This window comes from Anastrepha obliqua, chromosome 1, assembly GCF_027943255.1.
Source record: "Anastrepha obliqua isolate idAnaObli1 chromosome 1, idAnaObli1_1.0, whole genome shotgun sequence".
Lineage (NCBI taxonomy): Eukaryota > Metazoa > Arthropoda > Insecta > Diptera > Tephritidae > Anastrepha > Anastrepha obliqua.
In genome coordinates this window covers 125,239,255-125,259,316 of record NC_072892.1, presented here as the reverse complement: position 1 = coordinate 125,259,316, position 20,062 = coordinate 125,239,255, and the positions used below count along the sequence as shown (strand labels likewise).

Genomic DNA, 20,062 nt, shown 5'->3' with positions numbered 1-20,062 from the left:
TATTGTCAATATACATATATTATAATATTTTTTGGAAGCAATAAAAAAAACATGATAATAATTGCAGCAGTGCCCATGAAATTGTCGCACATATCTTTCGCTTCAGATGTCAGAACCTCTTGACTCGTATCACATTACATATCCCAAGAAGGGGTTAAGTTTAGCCATGGAAAAATTGTTACGTTACACCGTTACGTTAACAGATATTATTCCTTGGGTCCCCTTACTACATGTATGTGATTGTGAAGGTAAAATAAGGTCTTGTATAATGGCAAAAACAAAACCAACTACATTTATGGTCCACAAATATAGCAATACAGACACAAAAACGATAAGCTGGGAGACAGAGGCTAGCAGGTACTGGCTATCGTCTTTTTACATGGCATATGAAGATCCAGTACCGTCGAAGCTGCTAAAAGAGCTAATACTGGATAGCGAAGCCTGCGGCAGCAAATTATTAATGGGAGGCGATGCAAACGCCCATCACATTACCTGGGGTAGTTCAGATATTAACGAGTGAGGGGAGTCAGTCTTTAATTTTATTATGGGAACAAGATTATTGCTCGGCAATCGCGAAAATGAGCCTACCTTTATTGTCCGTAATCGTCAGGAAGTTCTTGACATTACATTAGTTTCAGACTCAATTATAGATAGAGTAGTGAATTAGAGGGTAATCAATGCACATTCATTCTTTGATCACAGATATATTGAATGCACGCTCCAGGAAGAGGTCATTAATTCTAAAGCAATCAAATTCAGGAACCTTAAGAAAATAAACTGGGTAAGATAATCTCAGGAACTAGCAAATCGTTTGCCCATGGATCCCCCTTTCATCCCTTCTAGCATAGAGACAATAGATAATATGGTCAATAGACTGACTAATTCCTGCAACCAAGCCCTGCACAAGGTTTGGACAGCAGCTAAGCATAGAGGGAAGAATAAGCCACCCTGGTGGTCACCCGAACTCAAAAAGCTACAAAATAATTGCAGGAAACAATGCAACAGGGCCAAAGCGAAAAGCGAATGGGACTTGTATTATGACAAACTAAAAATATATAAGAAAGAAATAAGGAAAGCACAAAGGTCTTCATGAAGAACTTTTTATGCGGGGATCGAGACTACGGTAGAGGCATCTCGACTGAAGAAAATCATAACCAAATCTGCTCAACCCATAGGGTATCTTCGAAGCGAAGAATCATTAGATCTATTACCAAATACTCACTTCCCAGGTAATTTAGAGGAAGCGATAGGCACCAATAGTCCAACTTCGGATGCGGTACTAGGTTCGGATAACCTCAACATTGTCACAGAAGCCAATATAACTTGGGCTGTAGGAAACTTCTAACCATACAAAACACCGGGACCAGATGGGATAATCCCTGCGCAACTGCAACAGACAATGGGCAACATTATGAAATGGCTGATAACCATATTTAGAGCAACACTGCTACTAAATTACGTCCGCCTAAGGTGGAGAGAAGTCAGGGTAGTTTTTATACCAAAGGCTGGTAGGAGCTCGCATACGAAACCTAAAGACTTCAGACCTGTTAGCCTTTCCTCATTTCTATTAAAGACGTTAGGGTGATTAATAGACACCTTTATAAGAGAAAACTTGTCACTGGCCATGTAACTCGTAGCCTCGCCGGATATATGCCAGATATATTTCTCTTTAAAAAATCACGCTTTATATTCTCTTGGTCGAACTTTATTTTTGAAAAAAGCGAGATTAAGTTACATAGTGTTACTATCCGACTGTGGAGTCTTATTTAAGATTGTATATTTATATTTTATTATAAGTAGAGCTCATATTATGAGTAGCTTGTTTGGGTATACGTCATTTGAATTTTTTTCTAGTTTCTGATTAAAGAATTGGTCACAATGAAACTAATAAAAAAATATAATTTTTGCATTTTTTCTCCAGCCATGCGATCAAGAAATATTCAAATTGACGTCTTTATACACGCTACACCCACACTAGTTGGATTTTATTATTATTCTTGTTTTTGATTTGCGTAACAAGTTGCCGCTTTCGTGCAAGAACCTTATTTTACATAAATACGAGATTATACTCGTATTATGCTGGAGTGTGAGTTGATGATTGAACTTAGCTATAATTCTTGTAGATTTTGCGAACTGTAATATGTGGATACATATAAATACCCTGTGGTCAAAAGTACTAGTTGTGAACAACCTGACAACTAGTGGGAGTTGCAGATGCGACTAGTTAGGCAACTAGTCGGGTAACTGTCTTATTTTTATACAAGCAACTGGTATTTTTAACATGAAGATGTTCTACTAGAAGTCAGTTGTCAGACTCCGATCAAAAATTTACTAGACCCAAACTAGTTCAAAATAGACAAAAAAAGTACTAGTCCAATTATGGATCAAAACCACTAATTGAGATTAAAAATTTATTAAATTCATGAATACACACTAAAAACTTTTTTACAATTATTTTTTGACATCACGCGTGACTACTGTCAATTTAAATACATAATTTTTTCAGTATACATTGACACTTCATCATAGAAAGACTTGCGCCTCAAGAACGCTAACAAATCGTACAATTACGTTACGAAAATCGACGCTCTGTTCAGCGATGAGGCCCATTTTTGGCTTAATGGCTATGTATAGTAAATAGACAAAATTGCGATATTTTGGCTGATGAGCAACAAGAAGCCATTCAGTCATTCTATTTTTACTTGGGTCAAATATTTTCTCGGTAGTTGGCTATAGTGATTGGAAAATCGAAGTTGGCCGGCATGTTAGTTGTCGTAGCAGCGCCCAGGAGCTAAGGATCGACCATAAAACAGTTGTAAGCCATTTGCACAAAGCTGGATTCAAAAAGAATCTCAGCGTTTGGGTGCCCACCAATTATCACCAAAAACATGATGGATCGAATTTCCATCTGCGCTGCTTTGGGCAAACGGAATGAAATCGAAGCCTTTATTAAACGGATGGTGACTGGGGATGAGAAATGGGTCACATACGCCAATGTTGTGCGAAAACGATCGTGGGCAAACCAGAACTAAAGGCCAGGTATGTTCTTCTGTGTTGCCAAACACTAAATTCAGATCTCTAGTGCCAACAATTGGACCATTTGAAGCTAGTGATTGATTAGAAACGGCCATATTGCCCAACAGAAGAGGTATTGGGTCCCTTCAGTATAACGCAAGATCACACAGGTCCGTAGCGACTCGCCAAATACTCCGGGAGCTTGTTTGGGCAGGCACCAGGCAATTACCACTTTTTTCTCTTATTGCAAAACTTCCTGAGGGACACGAAATCGGTATCAATAGAAGATTGTGAAAATCGATTCATAGATTTTAACGCCAATAAGGAACAAGACTTCTGTAGGGTATAATGAAGCTACCTTTAAAATGGCAACAAATAAGACAACAAAACGGTGAGCATTTGACCCTAATCGGACAATTCGAAGCATCTTAAATAAAGTTTTAAATTGTATGCAAAAACAGTGGATTTCTCTTTTCCCCAGATTTTAGCAAACGTAAAAGATTTCAAGCACAAAAAAAATTACTTTTTTATCTTTTTGTGGGCGAAGCGGCGATATGCTTAAGGGGTAACACCACTGTAGAAATTTAAAAAAATTGATTTTTTTTTTATTAGCTTAAAAAATTCTTTGAACCTTTTAAAATACAGAACAAAAAGTTTTATACGTTACCGAAGTTTATTTCATAAACATTTGAAGCTTTTAACCAAGCGTTAGTGACTGCTACCTAACGACTTCTCCAAATTTCCAAACTTTAAACGCGTTTTTCTCAAAACACGTTTTCTGAAATTGGCATGCAGCATAACTCAAACAATTTTAAATATTTTTAATCAGGTTTTTCATTACGTCTGTATAATAACCTTCTTAAGAGAAGAGCGTAGGGGATTTTCGATAGATTAATTTAAACGATTGTTATAATTATTTAAGTGCCGTTTTTTTAGTCCAAAATAGAGTTTTTTCTTTCAAATGCTTGCTAATTCCACAAAAATAAATATTTTTTAAATCCCCTACGTGTTTCTCCGCGGAGCTCTTTCAAGAGAAACCACAGTACAAAAATGTCTCCTATGCCGCCATTTTGTAAAATTTTTCGATCAAACTTTGTAGTTTTGTATTTTAGTATATAAGTAATAACTTCACAAATCAGAGTGATTGTTTTCCCTTCCCTTCTATACAAAAAAAATTCTTTAAAAATCGTGTTTATTTTACGCGTGTACAGTGGTGTTACCCCTTAATTTAATCTATACTCGTTTGAATAGCTTGCAATATACCCAAATAAAAATTAATTAAAATATTGCAGTCAAATAAAATGGGTATGAATAAAACGTTTTGTAATCGGTGCACATCTGGTCTTTTTCGGACTAGTTCGCTTTTAGTCAGGAAATTCTAGTTGTAAACCATTTTTTTCCTGCCTACTTTGGTCTCTCACTGCAGTGTAGCTGTATGCAATTATGTATATGTGTAAAGTACTATACAATGCAGAGAACTTATACCCGATAAAAGTCTTTGTAATTCCCCTCGCTTTGTTGAGTGCTTAAGCAAAACCCCTGCAGTGTGGAACTTTTACTTTGTTTTATTTTTATTTTTTTATTACTTTTTGTAGCACCATAAAAAATATTTGTAAACTTAAATTGTGACGCTATCGGTTATTGTGTGACGCAAATGCAAAGTTTCTCTGGAAAAAGTCTTCAACTGATAAGCGACTAGAGCGCGAGCAACTTTTACTCCCATAACTTATTCTTGTTCATTTTTCTTTTTTTTTTTTTGTTTACTTTTTTACTATTTTTTATTTTATCTTCTTAAGTTACGTATGCTTGTTTACCCTTTTATCTGAATGCCTATGACGTTTACTGTCATATATTCATAGAACCATTTGATAAATGAGAAATGCTGAAATGTTTATGTATATGGAGATCTGCACTCGCGGCATCTTAAAATAAATTTATCGAAAACAATGATGATATAATTTGTGTCAAAAATGTGATAAATATAATACATTTATTATGATCGCATGTACTTACAAGGTGGCGCAAAATGATTACCCTACCGGAAGATTTATAAATTTTGCAAATGGCGTTCTACGTCATATTATATAAGACACTTGGGAACTAGACAAGTAGACAAGCAATGGAGAATATGAAGGTTACAATAATTTTTTTTTATTAAGTAAAAAAGTTATCCAAAGCAAAATTAATGATTCATTTTCAGCCACCTTGCACATTCCCAAACACATTCTCTTTTGGTACTGGCTCGAAATCTTAACTGTCAGGCAAAAGCATACCTCCGCATTAGAGATTGAGATGTCTTAGAATTGAAAAACTTTGGGGGAATTCATATAGTAACTTATTTCCAAACTAAATGAGATAACAGCGCAAATAATGGCATAACTGAGAAGCAGTTTGACCGGAACAAAGCACGCACAAGTCGTGTACAAAGGTCGTAAGACTCTCTTGTTATTTCAACAACACTCCTAAGGTCCATAACGTCAAGAATGTGACTGCTGATTTCTTTATTAATTAAAAATATGTGATTTCTGATTTAATTAAAATGGCCCATCCAATTCCGGCCATGAAAAATCTCTCGATAGCCTTTTTTATATTTATATAACACTTGTTATTGGAAAACCCTTTATTTAAGTCAATTTTATTTAACTTTTTTATTTGAATTTTTTTTTCGTTTTATTTTAAAAAGAAATTTCTTATGTGGTTTACTCTTTAAATAAATATACATATGTACATAAGCACATATTTGCTAGACTAAATATATGTAGGCACTATTTAATAAATATTTGCGGTGAAGTGGAATAAAACCACAAACTAAATAAACTTGTAAATTGACTGTTATAAAATAATACATATTTACAAATATAACAAAAACAAATATATTATATACTTATAAATAATAAATGAAAAATATGTATGTATACCCTCTGTACTCACCTTGCATTTCATCGGCGCGATCGATTTTCAAGCCCTGTTGTGCAACCGCAGCCAAACCGATCGCATATTCCCGATCACTCTTGGCTTTCAATTGAATGGACCGTTTCATGGTCTCCATAAGGCGCAGTTCGGCATCTTGGCGCACGATTAATGCCTCGTGCGCGGCACGGCCCTGTAGGGCCGATGAAAACCCCATATTTTTGTTCTTGTATTGTAGCAGTGGTTTTTGTTTACTTTTTCGACTAATTTTTGTTTTGATATTTCTTTTTTATGTTTTCTTGAACGAATTTTTTCTTCTTTAAATTTATATTATTAAGTTGCACTTCTTTTCATTCAAATTAAAATGTATGAATTTAATGTTTGACACAATTTTTGTATTGATTTGTTTGAAAATTTTCACTATTCCAATATTTAAACACATTTAGTTACGAGTACCAATTACGACGTTCTAGAGATCACAAAAAATATAACAGAACATTAAAATCATCACTTTAGTATTTCGATTTTTTCTTTATTTCCACGCCAGTGCACCATTTGATTATGAATGTTAAACTTTTTTTGTTCTTTTTTTTACATGGTACGATAACCGGCACTGGCAACACTAGGGCGCTCGTGGCGAGGTGAAAATAAATAAAACACATGCGAAGATTTATTGGAAAGGCGACCGGGATAATTGCATATGTTCCCGTGGTGTGTAAGCAAATTTAGCAGTAAGCGAAAAAAGTTGAGGAATTGCCAATGAAAACGAGTATGTAAAAATTACAACCGAAGGCAAAGCTGATAATTTTTGTCGGCATCATTCAACGCAAATATGTTCTTGCAGGACAGGTATTGCATGGCCAGATCTGCAGACTATATGTTGGAGACTTAAGGAGCAACAGCAGACACAGCCACCTATTTTTTTTTTTCGTTTATTGCGCATGAATTTTTAGCGAAAAAAGGGATTCTGGAATATCCGCATCCACCCTATAGCTCCAAAATCAGTCTCTGTAACTTTTTTGTATTCCCCGGAATGAAGCCAAACTTCGAAATAACTCATCATGGCGTAGATCACGGCATACAGGAGATCAAAGAAAACTTTAACTACGGTGCTGGACGAGCCCACAAAAAAAGCCACTTCTGACATTAAAACTATAAGACAAAACATGCGAGCTGGACAACTGACATATTGCCTAATATTTTATAGGCTGACGAGTCTAAAATAGTTTTGTATGGCAGCACGGGCTCAGGACAATATGTTACACGTCCACCTGGCACCGAAAATCAGAAACTCAGCCGAACTTCACTCTAAACCCCGTTAAACCTGTTGCTCAAAATTAATGGTATGGCGATGTTTCTCATATTATGGCGCAAGCCCCATACACAAAACTGATGGCATAATGGAGTGGGGAGTAATGAATACATAGTCGACGTTCACATCAAGTCTCGGCTCATGCCCTCAACACCTTGAATTTCTAACTTTTGATATACAAAGTTTTGTTTTTCGTTTTAGAATTGATTTAAATATGTGTTCAGCTGCCTCGGTAGTCGAGCGTAAGTGCACTAGCCTGCCATTCCAGAGGTTGTGGGTTCGAATCCCACGTAAGCCACGCTCGCACTTTTCCAAACTTACCTACTTTCCTAGTTTCTACATTAAAAAAAATGCATTCCGCAACCCCAACAACCTTATCCTTCCAATCCAAACTCCCGCGCAAAAGTCAGCGCACTACTTGCAGATTGTGGCTGCTAAAACAAGCAAAAACAAACAGTTACACATTGCATCAGCGGGCAATCGCGGTAATAGCGCAGACACACTAAATTTAGTGAAGTCATCAACCATCTGTGTAATCCTTCTGGCAGAAAAATGTTAAACACAGATGGCGCGCTAAACAGTTAGAAGGCGTTGTTCCTAAGCAACGAGAGGTGGGCATTCCCATTATTTAGGACTGTTAGTGGCAGGCTAACCACCTACCCTGTCAGAAAGCAAAATAGATTGACGAAACCAACGCAAGACTGAGAAGTGCCGAGGCCCTTTGCTCCCGATTGGAGTGAACAAGGAAAAAATGTGTTGTAATAAAAACTTTTGTAAGCACATCATAGATTAACATTTTTTTGATAAAATCGAATACTTGTTTGGATAGCTATTTTCGTGTTCGCAACTTCATTATTTTAAACTTCAAACGTAAATCATGTAAGGACATTATTATTTCCTATGCCGTTTCATTTCAAGCTCATCTTGTCCCCAATAAAAATAATCAAATGTAAAACCGTGTATCACAGAAATTTTTCCTCGTTCGCCTTTATCATATTCCGTTAGCGGAATTTTGAAATTTTGAAAAAAAAATTTAGTTTGTTGTACAGTGTTCATATATTTGTATTTTCGCTAGCAACAATGGGATCTAAAAATCGTATTTAGTATTCAAATATAAATTTTAACTGCCGATTTAATTAACATAAAACCGAAAAAATCTTGTGCACCAATCTACATACCTATTTATCGGGTGTTCTTTTAGCTGCCTGAATCATGAATCGTTTAGCATCAGAACAACGTTTCCAATTAGTGGAGATTTCCGTTGAAAAAAAAAAAAATCTGTGCGCGAAGTTCATAGAGTACTAGCGGCGTCATCGGTGTATATTTCTTTTGAAATGTGGAAGAAGCTGCCGTTACGTAGAGTGGTGAACACTATCGAGCCCGGCTGGCGGTATTTTTACTTACAAAAATTAGTCAGCTAAACATTAACGACAATCAATTTATTACAATACTCAAACCACCACTGCCGTCATACGGCCAAAATTGGGCTCATCGAATGGATTATATAAGTCGTAACCGCGGCGGACATGTGCCGGATATTATATTCAAAAAATAAATGTCATGAAATTATCTAACAGCTCATTGGCAGTACTCAGTCGCTGGGCTGCCAGTTGCGGCCTCAGAGCTAACTTTGATAAAACGGAGCTATTTACCAGAAAATATAAATATAAGCACGTTCTACCGTTTTCAGCGGAACTTGGGTATATTGGAGTGATGCTTGACTTCAAACTTTATTCGAAGCTAAGCATTGAAAGTCGGGTGAAAAAGACCAGTATAGCTTTCCACTCCTGGAAAGCTATGATCGGCAAAAAATGAGGACTCAAGCCACAGGTCGTGCTTTGCACGTACAACGTAGTGGTTCCAATTTTAACGTATGGATGCCTGGTTTGGTGGAAACAAAGTTACGGTAGAAAATATAATTGCCCGACGAGAGTTTGATGCGCACAGTTAGCTGTTCTTCGTTTGAGGCAGAAAATTTAAGCTCCTTTTTCTCAAAACTACTTTTTCCGGCACGATCTGCATGATAACTCATACAGTTTTTAATTAAAGCGTGACATTTATGGCGTAAAATGCATACTTTTTATTAAATTGCCGTAAATTGCAAATTTATTGAACATTTCGAAAATCCGGATCCACAACTATAACCACAACTTTATTTTACAAGAATCTTTTTACTTTTTACAGATCTATCAACATTTCAAAGAGAAATGATGCCCACCGTGGAGCAATTTTTTTTCATTGTACTTTGAGTCACGTGATTTTTTATACAGGGTTGCCAATATTCGACGGACCCATCTGGCAACCCTGTATCTTTTGACAGGGACGTCAGATCACTTAATGACATACCGCGTTGAAAGCGTCAGTCCAAGCAGATTTTTACCATGGAACAGTACACGCCACGCGAACGCTCCCAAATTGTTGAAATTTACATTCAACAAAAGAAGTCAATTGTAAAAACTCAACGTGTGTATAAAAAATTAAATAATGTGAAAAGTGCGCCTTCTAAAAACACCATTAAACGTTTGTACGAAAGGTTTTCGACTGGTGATGCTCTTTCAAATCCAAAGAGGCCAAATCAAAACCGACCAAGGCGTCGCCAAGGACATCCCAAAATTGCCGTTCTCAGCAATTGGGCATTGCTCGGACCACTTTACAACGAATAATCTGCATTGATTTGCATTTATTCCCGTATTCCCAGTTTTCCTTTTAGCTGATACATTTTGTACAGATATATTTTGTATAGGCCTCAAAGAAAAAAAATTTTAAGAAAGCACGCCGAATATCATAAATTAAACATAAAATTAAACAAAGAGCAAAATAGTATAGATATAGTAAATGCGTTCGTTCGCCTAACAACATAAACATTAAAACACGCAGTTTCGAAAATATGATACTAAATCATGCCAAAAAACCACTGACTACAAAATTTTAAAAGCAAAAATTTGCGAATGGAAGAAATAGAAAAACAAAGTTCCAAAAACATTTGATCAGCAAAACAACAAAGTTTCACTCAAAATTATTGTCAAAATTTTTAGCTTTTTTGTATTAAAATATATACATGTATGTATATATGGAGCACACGTAAGTAAGTATTTTGTACACTTTATTTTTGTAAACTTTCACATTTTTTCTGCTAATTTGCATTATTTTCTGCTTTTGCTTCGCTGAATATTTCGACACTTCATTGCATTTCGCTTCATTTCAATTACACTGTGCACTTTACTTTCTTGCATTTCTGCCATGTCAATAATATGAACGCTTGTTGTTGTTGTTGCTTTTTTTTTGACACTGTACGGCTCATTTATTACCCAAGTCAGCGGCTGGAGCATAATGAGTGTGAGTATATTGAAACACTTGCCAATTTTGCGAATTTGCGAAAATTATTACCCCCGAGCATATATTGCAAAAAGATGAGTGAGGAAAGCAACAACAAAATGTGCGTGTGTGAGTGTAAAATAATTAGCTTTTGAAAAATGTGAGTAATGCAAAAACCATGGGGCAGTTACGCAAATGTAATTATTTAACTCAAGTGGAATTCATGTTTTAGTAGAAAAATACAACTAAGGTACTAAGGTAGGAGGCAGGATTGGTGAATTTTTGTAGGGTTTAATTCATTTTCAACTTAGTATACATGAATTATTGGTTTGTTCGAAATAATAAGCATTTCCATTAGTTATGGCACACGATTTCATTTATGCGACTACCATAGCTGGCTTCGCCACTAATTTTCTAGGACCTCGTTGACGGTTTCAGCTTCTTCTCCTTGATTGGCGCGATAATCGCCTAAGCGATTTTGACGGAGCACAGAGCCAACTCTATCACTATTGGCTAATACAACTTACTTCACTGATACTTGCTGAGGGACAATATTTTCGAAGTCAAGAAAAGCAAAACATATTTTTTATACTTTTCGCATTTCGTGACGAACACTTCCGACTTTAATAAAAAATATGTTTTTATGACTTTTGATTACTCCTTTGGATAATATTTGAGTTTTTTGTTTTTAATTCAGTTTAGCAATTTTTAAAAAATATACTATTAAACTTAAATCTTTTTCCTAGAATTTGTGTTAAATAGAGCTTTTTCTAGGATCAATGGATATTGACATAAAAAACCTGAAAAAAGTTGCCCCGAAAGCTTAATTGCGTTAATATAAATTTTGCAAAACCCTTTAGCGTACTTCAAATATGATACAATCCAAGTACTAAGCAGTAATAAAATCTGAAATTCAAATGTTCACGGATGTATGGAAGCCCCTATTACTTTAGCTTAGCTTAGATTTGTGGGTAATCTGGAAGTCCATTGTACAACAACCGGAAAGATTACAGTGGAAGAAATAGAGGGACATAATAGATATTATATGGATGGTAAGACTGAAAAATTGGTTTGATGTCACTCTTCCGCGGATCTTTTAGATTCAGTGATGAATCTTAAGAGGCCCGGAAGAGGAAGAGTATGCACTTAGTCCGTACTCAGTACATCACACCCCAATAGCTTATTTTTAATTCTACAAAAACGCCGGACAGCTAAAGAAAAATGCTCTGCAGTGTCTTCATTCTCACGGCAGAATTGCCATATTGGGTCGTCAATGATTTCCATGGTACTCATATACTGACCACTGGCGCTTTGCCCTCCGATTACACCCACCAGTACTCTCAGGTCCTTCCTACTACGGTTTAGAAGAAAAGTCACAGATTTCCTGTTTGGTTTTTTCACAAAGCGCTTGGCTACTTCGCAGAAACTCAACTCAGACCAACGTCTTCTACGAGTAGACCTCATGAAATCGTTAATCTATAGTTAAATCGATGCAGAAATGGCAACTAGAAGAGGTTCAGCTCCTATATATGCTATACATGCAGAGCCTTCATTAGCCAGTTGATAAGCCAACTCGTTCCCTGTAATACCATAATGTCCAGGCATCTATAATAAGACACATTTTATTTGTTTTTGCGACACTATTCAATTTTGTCTTACATTCAGTGACTAATTTCAAAGAGCAGCTTGGGTTAGCAAGGTCTATTAGTGCAGCTTGACTGTCACTAAAAATTCCAATATAACTACCCCGCCACTTTTTCTCGATTAGCCACTATGCTACATTCAAGATTGCATAGACTTCCATGAAGAAACCCGTAACCATCTGTCCTGCAGCGTAGGAGTACTTAGTGTATACGTCTAAGTACCATGCAAATCCACTACCAACGCTGGTCTTAGTGGTGTAGAAAGTGTGCTGAAGTCCTATTAATAGGTTATCTCGACTTAACCATTGATTTCTATTTGGGATCAAAACATCATACTTCCTAACGAAGCTAACGTAAGGCACCCGATTGTCCGCTGGTATCGAGAACAGTGTGCACCGCTCCGATAAATGGTAACATATCTGATAGTGGCCCATGTTTTCTACATTTCCCCAGACTACATTTAGCCTGAGCCTGTAGGCCGCCTTCATCACTTCTTCTTGAATTTTAAAATCTAGATATTACAAGTTCAGGATGACATTAAGCGCATCGCCAGATGTCGTACTCATAGCCTCTATGATACCCAAGCTCACACTTCTCTGTAGTCTAGCAAGGGGTTAAGTACAAACCATAGTAGCCTTCCACCAGACTAGAGAGTCGTATGTAATAGTTGGTCTAATCTGGGTGGTGCACAGCCAGTGCACTATCGCCGGTCTTAGACCCCATGTCTTTCCAAAGGTTGTCTTGCACTGCCAGAAGACTTTTGGTCTTCGAGAGACCTTCTGATCGGCATGCCTCTTCTAGATCATCTTACATCTAGGATTACTTCCAAGTATTTGACTTCAGAAGACAGTTGCAGTATTACTCCTTTCTAAGTGAATAGTAACCGGCCTTCCATATTGCGTTTCCAAGAGAATAGTACCAAGGTACTTCACCGAAAGTCTATACAATTTGCACGAATACTCAATCTTGTTTAGAGCTACCTGCATTTTATTGCATACAGCTTCTAACTACCGTCCTGAGATTAATACGTACACCTCATCCACATAAGCTTGGATGTGTCTAATTTCCTGCAGATTATTAGGAAAAGAGTCCACAGCAATGTATCAAAGTAGAAGCGAGAGTACACCGACTTATGGGCAGCCCTTCTTAGCCTTAACCTTGACTCCTTCATCATTTCTCCATCTGTGATAAGTAGTCTCTTGGATGGCATGGAGTGAATCCATCCGACAATGACTTCTTTTACTCCTTTACTTCATATAGAAGAGCACATAGAATCATAGGTAGCGTTGTCAAAAGCTTCTTCAATGTCCATAAACTCACCAAGAGTGTGCTCTTTTGCTTCCAACGCTTTTTTAATTATGCAAAATTGAAGCAATTAGAAATTTCGTGGGTGCAAAATTATCATATATTAGAAGAACCTAAACCTAATCTAACTATCGTATTTAGAAGTAGTTAACAAAACGTTGGATGTCGCAAATAGAAACGCAATTAATAAAATAAGATATAAATGTTTTGTTGACGCCCTAGGTTCCCAAGTGAAATAATAAAGAAATATAAAAAACAAAAAAAAAAAATATATATATAATCACATCCCCGTAATATGTATTGAAAAAAAATGTGTGCTTATTAATAAAAACAAAAAAACAAATTTCGTTTAACAATTATCCAATTTTCTGTTTCTTTGCATTTTGTCGATTTTTATGGTATTTATTTTTCTCCGCTTTAATGTGTTATCGCGCTAAGCGAATTTTCATTAATATTGCTGGTAAGTAATTTTATCAATTTCGTTTAGCGTAATTTATGATATTTCGTTTTTAGAAAATTAGCATGTCCGACTAAGCGTGAACTACTCTAACACGTTAAAAGAGCGCAAAAAATTATTAATTGCGACAAAATAAAATAATTACGAAAATTGAACGTTCAAAATTGCAAACATTGTTCTGGTTCAAAAGTTTTGAAAAACATAAAACAATACGATTTTTTTGACTGGAAACTATACTATAGCAGAGCAAAATAAAAAAGAGAACTTAGAAAATATGTATATTAATTATTTAAAAAAAATTTTAAAATATAAAAATATAAAAAATGTAATAAATAATTTGGTGAAATCAAATTAGAAATATTTTTAATAATTGAAATAAAAAAAATGTGTAAATTTAGTTAAATCGATATACGTATACAAGCTATTAAAAAACCGAAAACAAGAAATTAGTTTTGATTCTGAAATGCAGAATTACTCTGGTTCATTGGAAATTCCTCCATAATGATTTTTTCATTAAATAAATGATAAATCGAAATTCAGAATCAAAATATCCTTAAATCAAGAGCGATTTTTAATTTCTCCCTTTTTAGCCCCTAAAGCTAAGGGGTAGTCAGAATTATCAAAAAATTTAATTTTTTTTTTTTGCAATTTCTTGAAGTAGAATATCTTAAAAATATTATGTGAAAATTTGAAGTGAAACCGACAAATACTTTTCGAATTATTCAAGAATTAACAAAGGCCGCTCGGGCGCTCCGGAACAGATAGCAAAACTTTAAATGAGTTTTTTCCAAAACTATGTTTTTTGAACTGGTGATCACTGTAAGTTAAAAACCGCTTGGTAGATTTCAAATAAATTTATACAGCTTTTGAAAAACATAAAAAACTCGTGCATGATCGAAGGATTTTCTTTCAAAAATTTCGATTTTTTTAAACAATCAATTGTCGGTTTTTTCTTGAAAGCCTGAAAAATATTTCCTGAGGGCACCATATTGTTAATTTTGAAAAAAAAGCTTTGGCCAAGCACAAGATTTTCTATTAAATAATAAAACTAAATTTTTTTGTCCCATTGATTATAGATGAATCCCCGAGGACTTGTGATGATTTCCGCAAGGAACTTCTGGGCTCCTCATAAACAGCGATCTGACTACCCCTAACCGCTTAATAAACTTAGTGGAAAATTATCCGTGTTTTTATTAAAAAATACAAAAGTTGTCATTAAGGGGGTAGTATGGTTAATTCGGTGTAAAACAAGCATATTTTTCGAAATTTTTTTTGTCGACACAGTTGATTTATTCAAAATTTTAAAATTACTTCATTATAAAGTCATATTTAAAGAATATTGTGTGAAATTTTCATTGATTTTTATGAAGAAATGAGTTGGTGGCAGCGAATCTTCGCGGACGTCTCATACAAAAGTTTTATTGCGGTGTCCCTCAGAACTCATTACTGGATCAACTAAAATCAAAAAACCAAATTGATTTCATCAGCTAATAAAGTTTCGCAGGTAACAACGTCGAATTTTTTTTTTTTTTTTAATTTTTTAAAGCGCTTTGAAGTCAAAACACCGATTTTTCATAAAAAAAACTTGAAAACTTTGTTGTTTTAAAATATGACAAAATTTAAAAAAAAAAAAAACTCGACGTCATTACCTCGTGAATAAAGTAAAGAAACAAAAAAACCAAATTTGAAAAGAATCGGTGCAGTAGATATGAATCTACAGTGGACACCGACCGTAAAAAAGGCAAGTGTGAGAAAAACGCGTTTAAAGATTTTCGGCAGCGTGAAATCCGGTTGGAGAGGTAGATACTTAATCCTTTGTGTCTTTGTCAATTTTACTCTAATGCACTTCAAACTTTCACACAATAATCTTAAGATGTTATCGAATAATTTAAAAAAAAAAAAAAATGAAAAAAATGGTATTTTACTACCCCCTTAATTCTACTTTAATATCAGCTGTTTATGGTTACGGCGTGGCCAATCGACAATTGCTGCAATGTTGCGGCTATGGTTATGGTTAGTATAAGTTGTGAGCACTTAACAGTTACTTTTTGATTACAGCAATGTTACATAGGCTGAGAGCTTAAGTCGAGTTCCTACTCAGTTCTTCAATGCCTCCAATCGGCAAAGAGTTTTTATTGCATGGATTTACATCGCAAAAATTCACTCGATGATTCGACATTGTTTGACGAGGGGCGACAGTTAACAACCAAAAACGTCCGTGAGATTAGAAACGCGACTATGCACCAATCACTAATATACCACGCACCAAAAACATGGGCTAAGGTGGCGTTTTTATATGATAAAGATATATATTTTTAACCCAAATCTTCTTCGACTTCACTTGAACTCTAAGCCTTTTTCGATGTGGTGTTGTTTATGTTATTTTTGTTGTTCTTGCTGTTTGCTTTTGCTAGCCCATGTTTAGCTGCATTATTGTTCCTTACACCAATATTGTTGGCGTCGTGTTGTTATGTTGTTGTGTTGTTGCCTTTGTTATGCTTCAACATGTTGCTGATGTTTTCAAAAAACTTGTTTTTCCAGCATACAAACAACTATGCTAAGATATAAAAGCAATAACAACCAACAATGAATAAAGCTGGTGCAAGTAAGGAAGGTAAAGTACAGCCAGATGGCTGGGAAGAGGTTGGTAAGCAGATAGGTAGGTAGGTAGGTGGATATGTATATACGTAAGTAGGCACGCAAGCAAACAAAAATAAACATCATAAACACAATAAGCGCACCACACTAGAAGACACACACAGTTGTACCCGCGCGCCTTTGGAGATTTACACTAATATGTACTGAGGCACACACATACACATGCACATGAATGGAGTGGCAGGAGCACAGCTTTAAGATTGCTTGACTGGTGGCTGCTTTTTTATGGCTGTTTGTTTGCTTGGCCGAACTCCACCCTGCCTCGCTGACTGTCTGCTGGTCTGTTGTGTATCTCTGAGATACGGTTGCTTATGCTTTGCCGTCACAGGTCGCCACTTTGTAGCTGGTTGTGTGAAAACGGGTTAGGCACAAACACTAGAACGGCGATGGCAACGGTAACAACAACACCAACGACAGGCAGACCAACAGCGGGACAATAAATACACAAAGCACCATAACCGAACGGGAACAACAACAAAGAAATGCTGCAAACAGCAAGCGTTAAAAAGGTAGCGGAGAAGCGGACGGGCGGGACAGGTCATCCAAAAATATCAAGCAGCAAATAAATCTTGCGTTCAATCAGCGATAAAAAACTTGAAAACCGAAATGCGGCATAATATTAAAAGGAAAGAAAAAATGGGTTTCACGATATAATAAATATAAAAAAGAGGATTTAGAAAAAAATTAAATATTTTTTTTTATGATTTTTCTTCTTTGATTTGTTCATTTATAGGGTGTAGCTGTGTTTGTGGCTGTCTGCGCTTTTGTTGGCACTCCAAGCTGTCAATATTTGTTAACTCAGAATGTACACACGCGAGGATGCACCACACCGAAAGTGGCAATAGCAAAGCTACAAAACGTAAAACTGCCACTGGTGGCTGTGCGCGGCGTTCCTCGCAATTACTAACGAAAATTTTTCGCATCACTACCGAAGAAGTAAAGCTCACTTTATGCATTTTTTTTAAATAATTTTGAACTCATATTAAACAAAAAAAAAATCAACTTCGACCCATAAAATGTCACATTAGATTTGCTTAATCACGCGTGCGAATAATTTTAAAGAAGCAGCGACGGTATTTAACGGGCACGCGGGGCCGCTCTGACACTCCATTGTTGTTATTAACAACTCACTTTGCATAGGATTTCTTTGCTTATTAGATTTCAAATTGTTTTACACTTCAACAAATTTGCATTTATTTATTATTGTTTCCACTTAAATTCTCGCCATTTCTTTGCAAATAATTCACGACAAATTTTCAATTCTTATTTATTACATACTTATTTCGTTTGCTCACAATTCGATTTCAATTTTTAATTTCACTTAAAATAAAAATAAATCCACAAATTGGCCGGCCGTACTTTCGAACTGCACACGTACACGCTTCGAACAAGACTCGACGCAACGGTTGTAGACGCAAATGGAATTAGCTATCAACATGCCCAACACCGAACATGCACACACGGTGGTACTCTCTTTAATGTGGTCTCTCAAATAGCACTCAAACATGTTTGAGCGCTGCCCCCTGCCACGGTCACTCGTTTGTAAACACAACAAGCAGCTACCAAGCAGACGAGTGTTTTGTGGGAATTCCTTTGCTTATTTCTTTCGTATATTTTTAACTTGTCCACCTATGACGTTTCTGCCATTCTGCCATTTGACTTGTTGACTATATTTTTGTTGCAGTATCGAATTCAACACACAATTCCGCTCATTCAGTTGGGCTGTTTGGAAAATCGTATTGAAATGGGGTCAACGCACCTAAATATTCAACGTTTTAGGAAACCTTAAAATTGGGTGTTCATTAACATTTGCCAGGGTACAATCATACATAATTGTTGGAAATTTTCAAAAGACTTGCGTTCCACAGTGGTGTAAAAATATTAAATACTAAATGAAACGGGAATAAAATTGTTTTGTCCTCAAAGTGCGAGGTAAGGTAGCAATAAAATAAAGATGATTTGTTGTTGTGCTACTGATACAACAACAAATTCGTTGGGACGCATATTTTTTTATTTATTTATTTAGAAATTAGTAAACAATTGTTCTTACTGGCTACTTACTACAAAAGTAGGTTAGGTTAGCCTGGTTGGCATTAAGCCACGCGTAGACCTTTTGGTCCCTAGCGATACTAGAAGAACTACAAAAGTAAATTTAACAAAAAAAGAAAATTAAGTTAAATAACAATTTTTCTTTCACTCATAAATATTACAAAAATTTCGTTATTAAAAAACTGTATTACAATATACAGTTTAATTGAGCAGTAAAACTTAGCTTAGATAAAGTAAAATCAAATTCAATAGAAGTCGAAGTCTCATTCAGTTCATGAAGAGAGCGAGCAATACGAGCATTGCAGGCAGAATTTGTTCTGCATCTATACAAATGGAACGGATATTTATTAGGTAAGGGCCTGGTAGGTATCGAAAAGTTAAGCATTTCTAGAAGAGAGGAACACTCAATTTGTATTTGAAGTGGTAGAAAGTAGTGGAAAGAAGAAATTCTTGGTAATAGTTTGCTAAATTTTATTTTATTTTTTATTTTTTTATAATTGGCGCGTACACCCTTTTTGGGTGTTTGGCCGAGCTCCTTCTTCTATTTGTGGTGTTTGTCTTGATGTTGTTCCACAAATGGAGGGACCTACAGTTTTAAGCCGACTCCAAATGGCAGATATTTTTATGAGGACCTTTTTCATGACAGAAATACACTCGGAGGTTTGCCATTGCCGAGGGCGACCGCTATAAGAAAAATGTTTTTCTTAATTTTGGTGTTTCTCCGAGATTCGAACCGACGTTCTCTCTGTGAATTACGAATGGTAGTCACGCACCGACCCATTCGGCGGCCGCCAAAAGTTAATAATTACCATATCACTAATTTTAAATAATTTCTTAATACTTTCTTAAACAAGGTGATGCCTTATCAACAGTCATATTCAATTCGATGCTGCACTTTGTCGTAAGGGAAGTCAGCAAAGGTGGTACCTTAATAATTAAAACAACCCAAATATATTTAGTATGTGCTTACACAGATGATATCGCTATTTGCTCAAGAAATAGGAATGATTTAAAGGAAATTTTCCAAAATGCAAAATTTCCATGCGGCAGCCTATAATTCTGAAACAGGGCAGCATTTTAAGTACCTAGGAGTTATGTATGTTCGCATGTAGCGGTGATTCAACTTCCACAGTCAGGTATCGCATCAACGACGCCAACAAAGTGTATTACGCCCACCTTAACTTGTTCAAATCTCGACTTTTGTCAAAAACTACGAAGTTAACTATGTAAATACAAAACGCTTATTCGACGAATCCTAATGTATGGTTGGGAGGTATGGACTCTTAACGCTGACGACTGCGCGCAAATTGCAAACATTTGCAAGAAACATTTTAAGAAAGATCTTTGGCCCAATAAGAATGGATGATGGTACCTACAGAATTCGATTGAACTCTAAAC

The 20,062-nt window shown here is 35.8% G+C and overlaps 1 protein-coding gene across 8 annotated transcripts in view; it reads right to left on the bottom strand.

Moving 5' to 3' along the window:
* Positions 1-17,992, bottom strand: part of LOC129236016 (tyrosine-protein kinase Fer) — a 163,081-nt gene extending 145,089 nt beyond the window's left edge. For all 8 annotated transcript variants that reach the window (XM_054870170.1, XM_054870171.1, XM_054870175.1 and 5 more), the window contains exons 1-2: positions 17,894-17,992; positions 5,947-6,394 (exon numbers count right to left, since the gene is read on the bottom strand). In XM_054870170.1, the coding sequence (XP_054726145.1) occupies positions 5,947-6,142 (196 nt within the window). In that variant the 5' untranslated portion in view covers positions 6,143-6,394; positions 17,894-17,992. The remainder of the gene's footprint in view (positions 1-5,946; positions 6,395-17,893) is intronic.
* Positions 17,993-20,062: the final 2,070 nt, after the last annotated feature.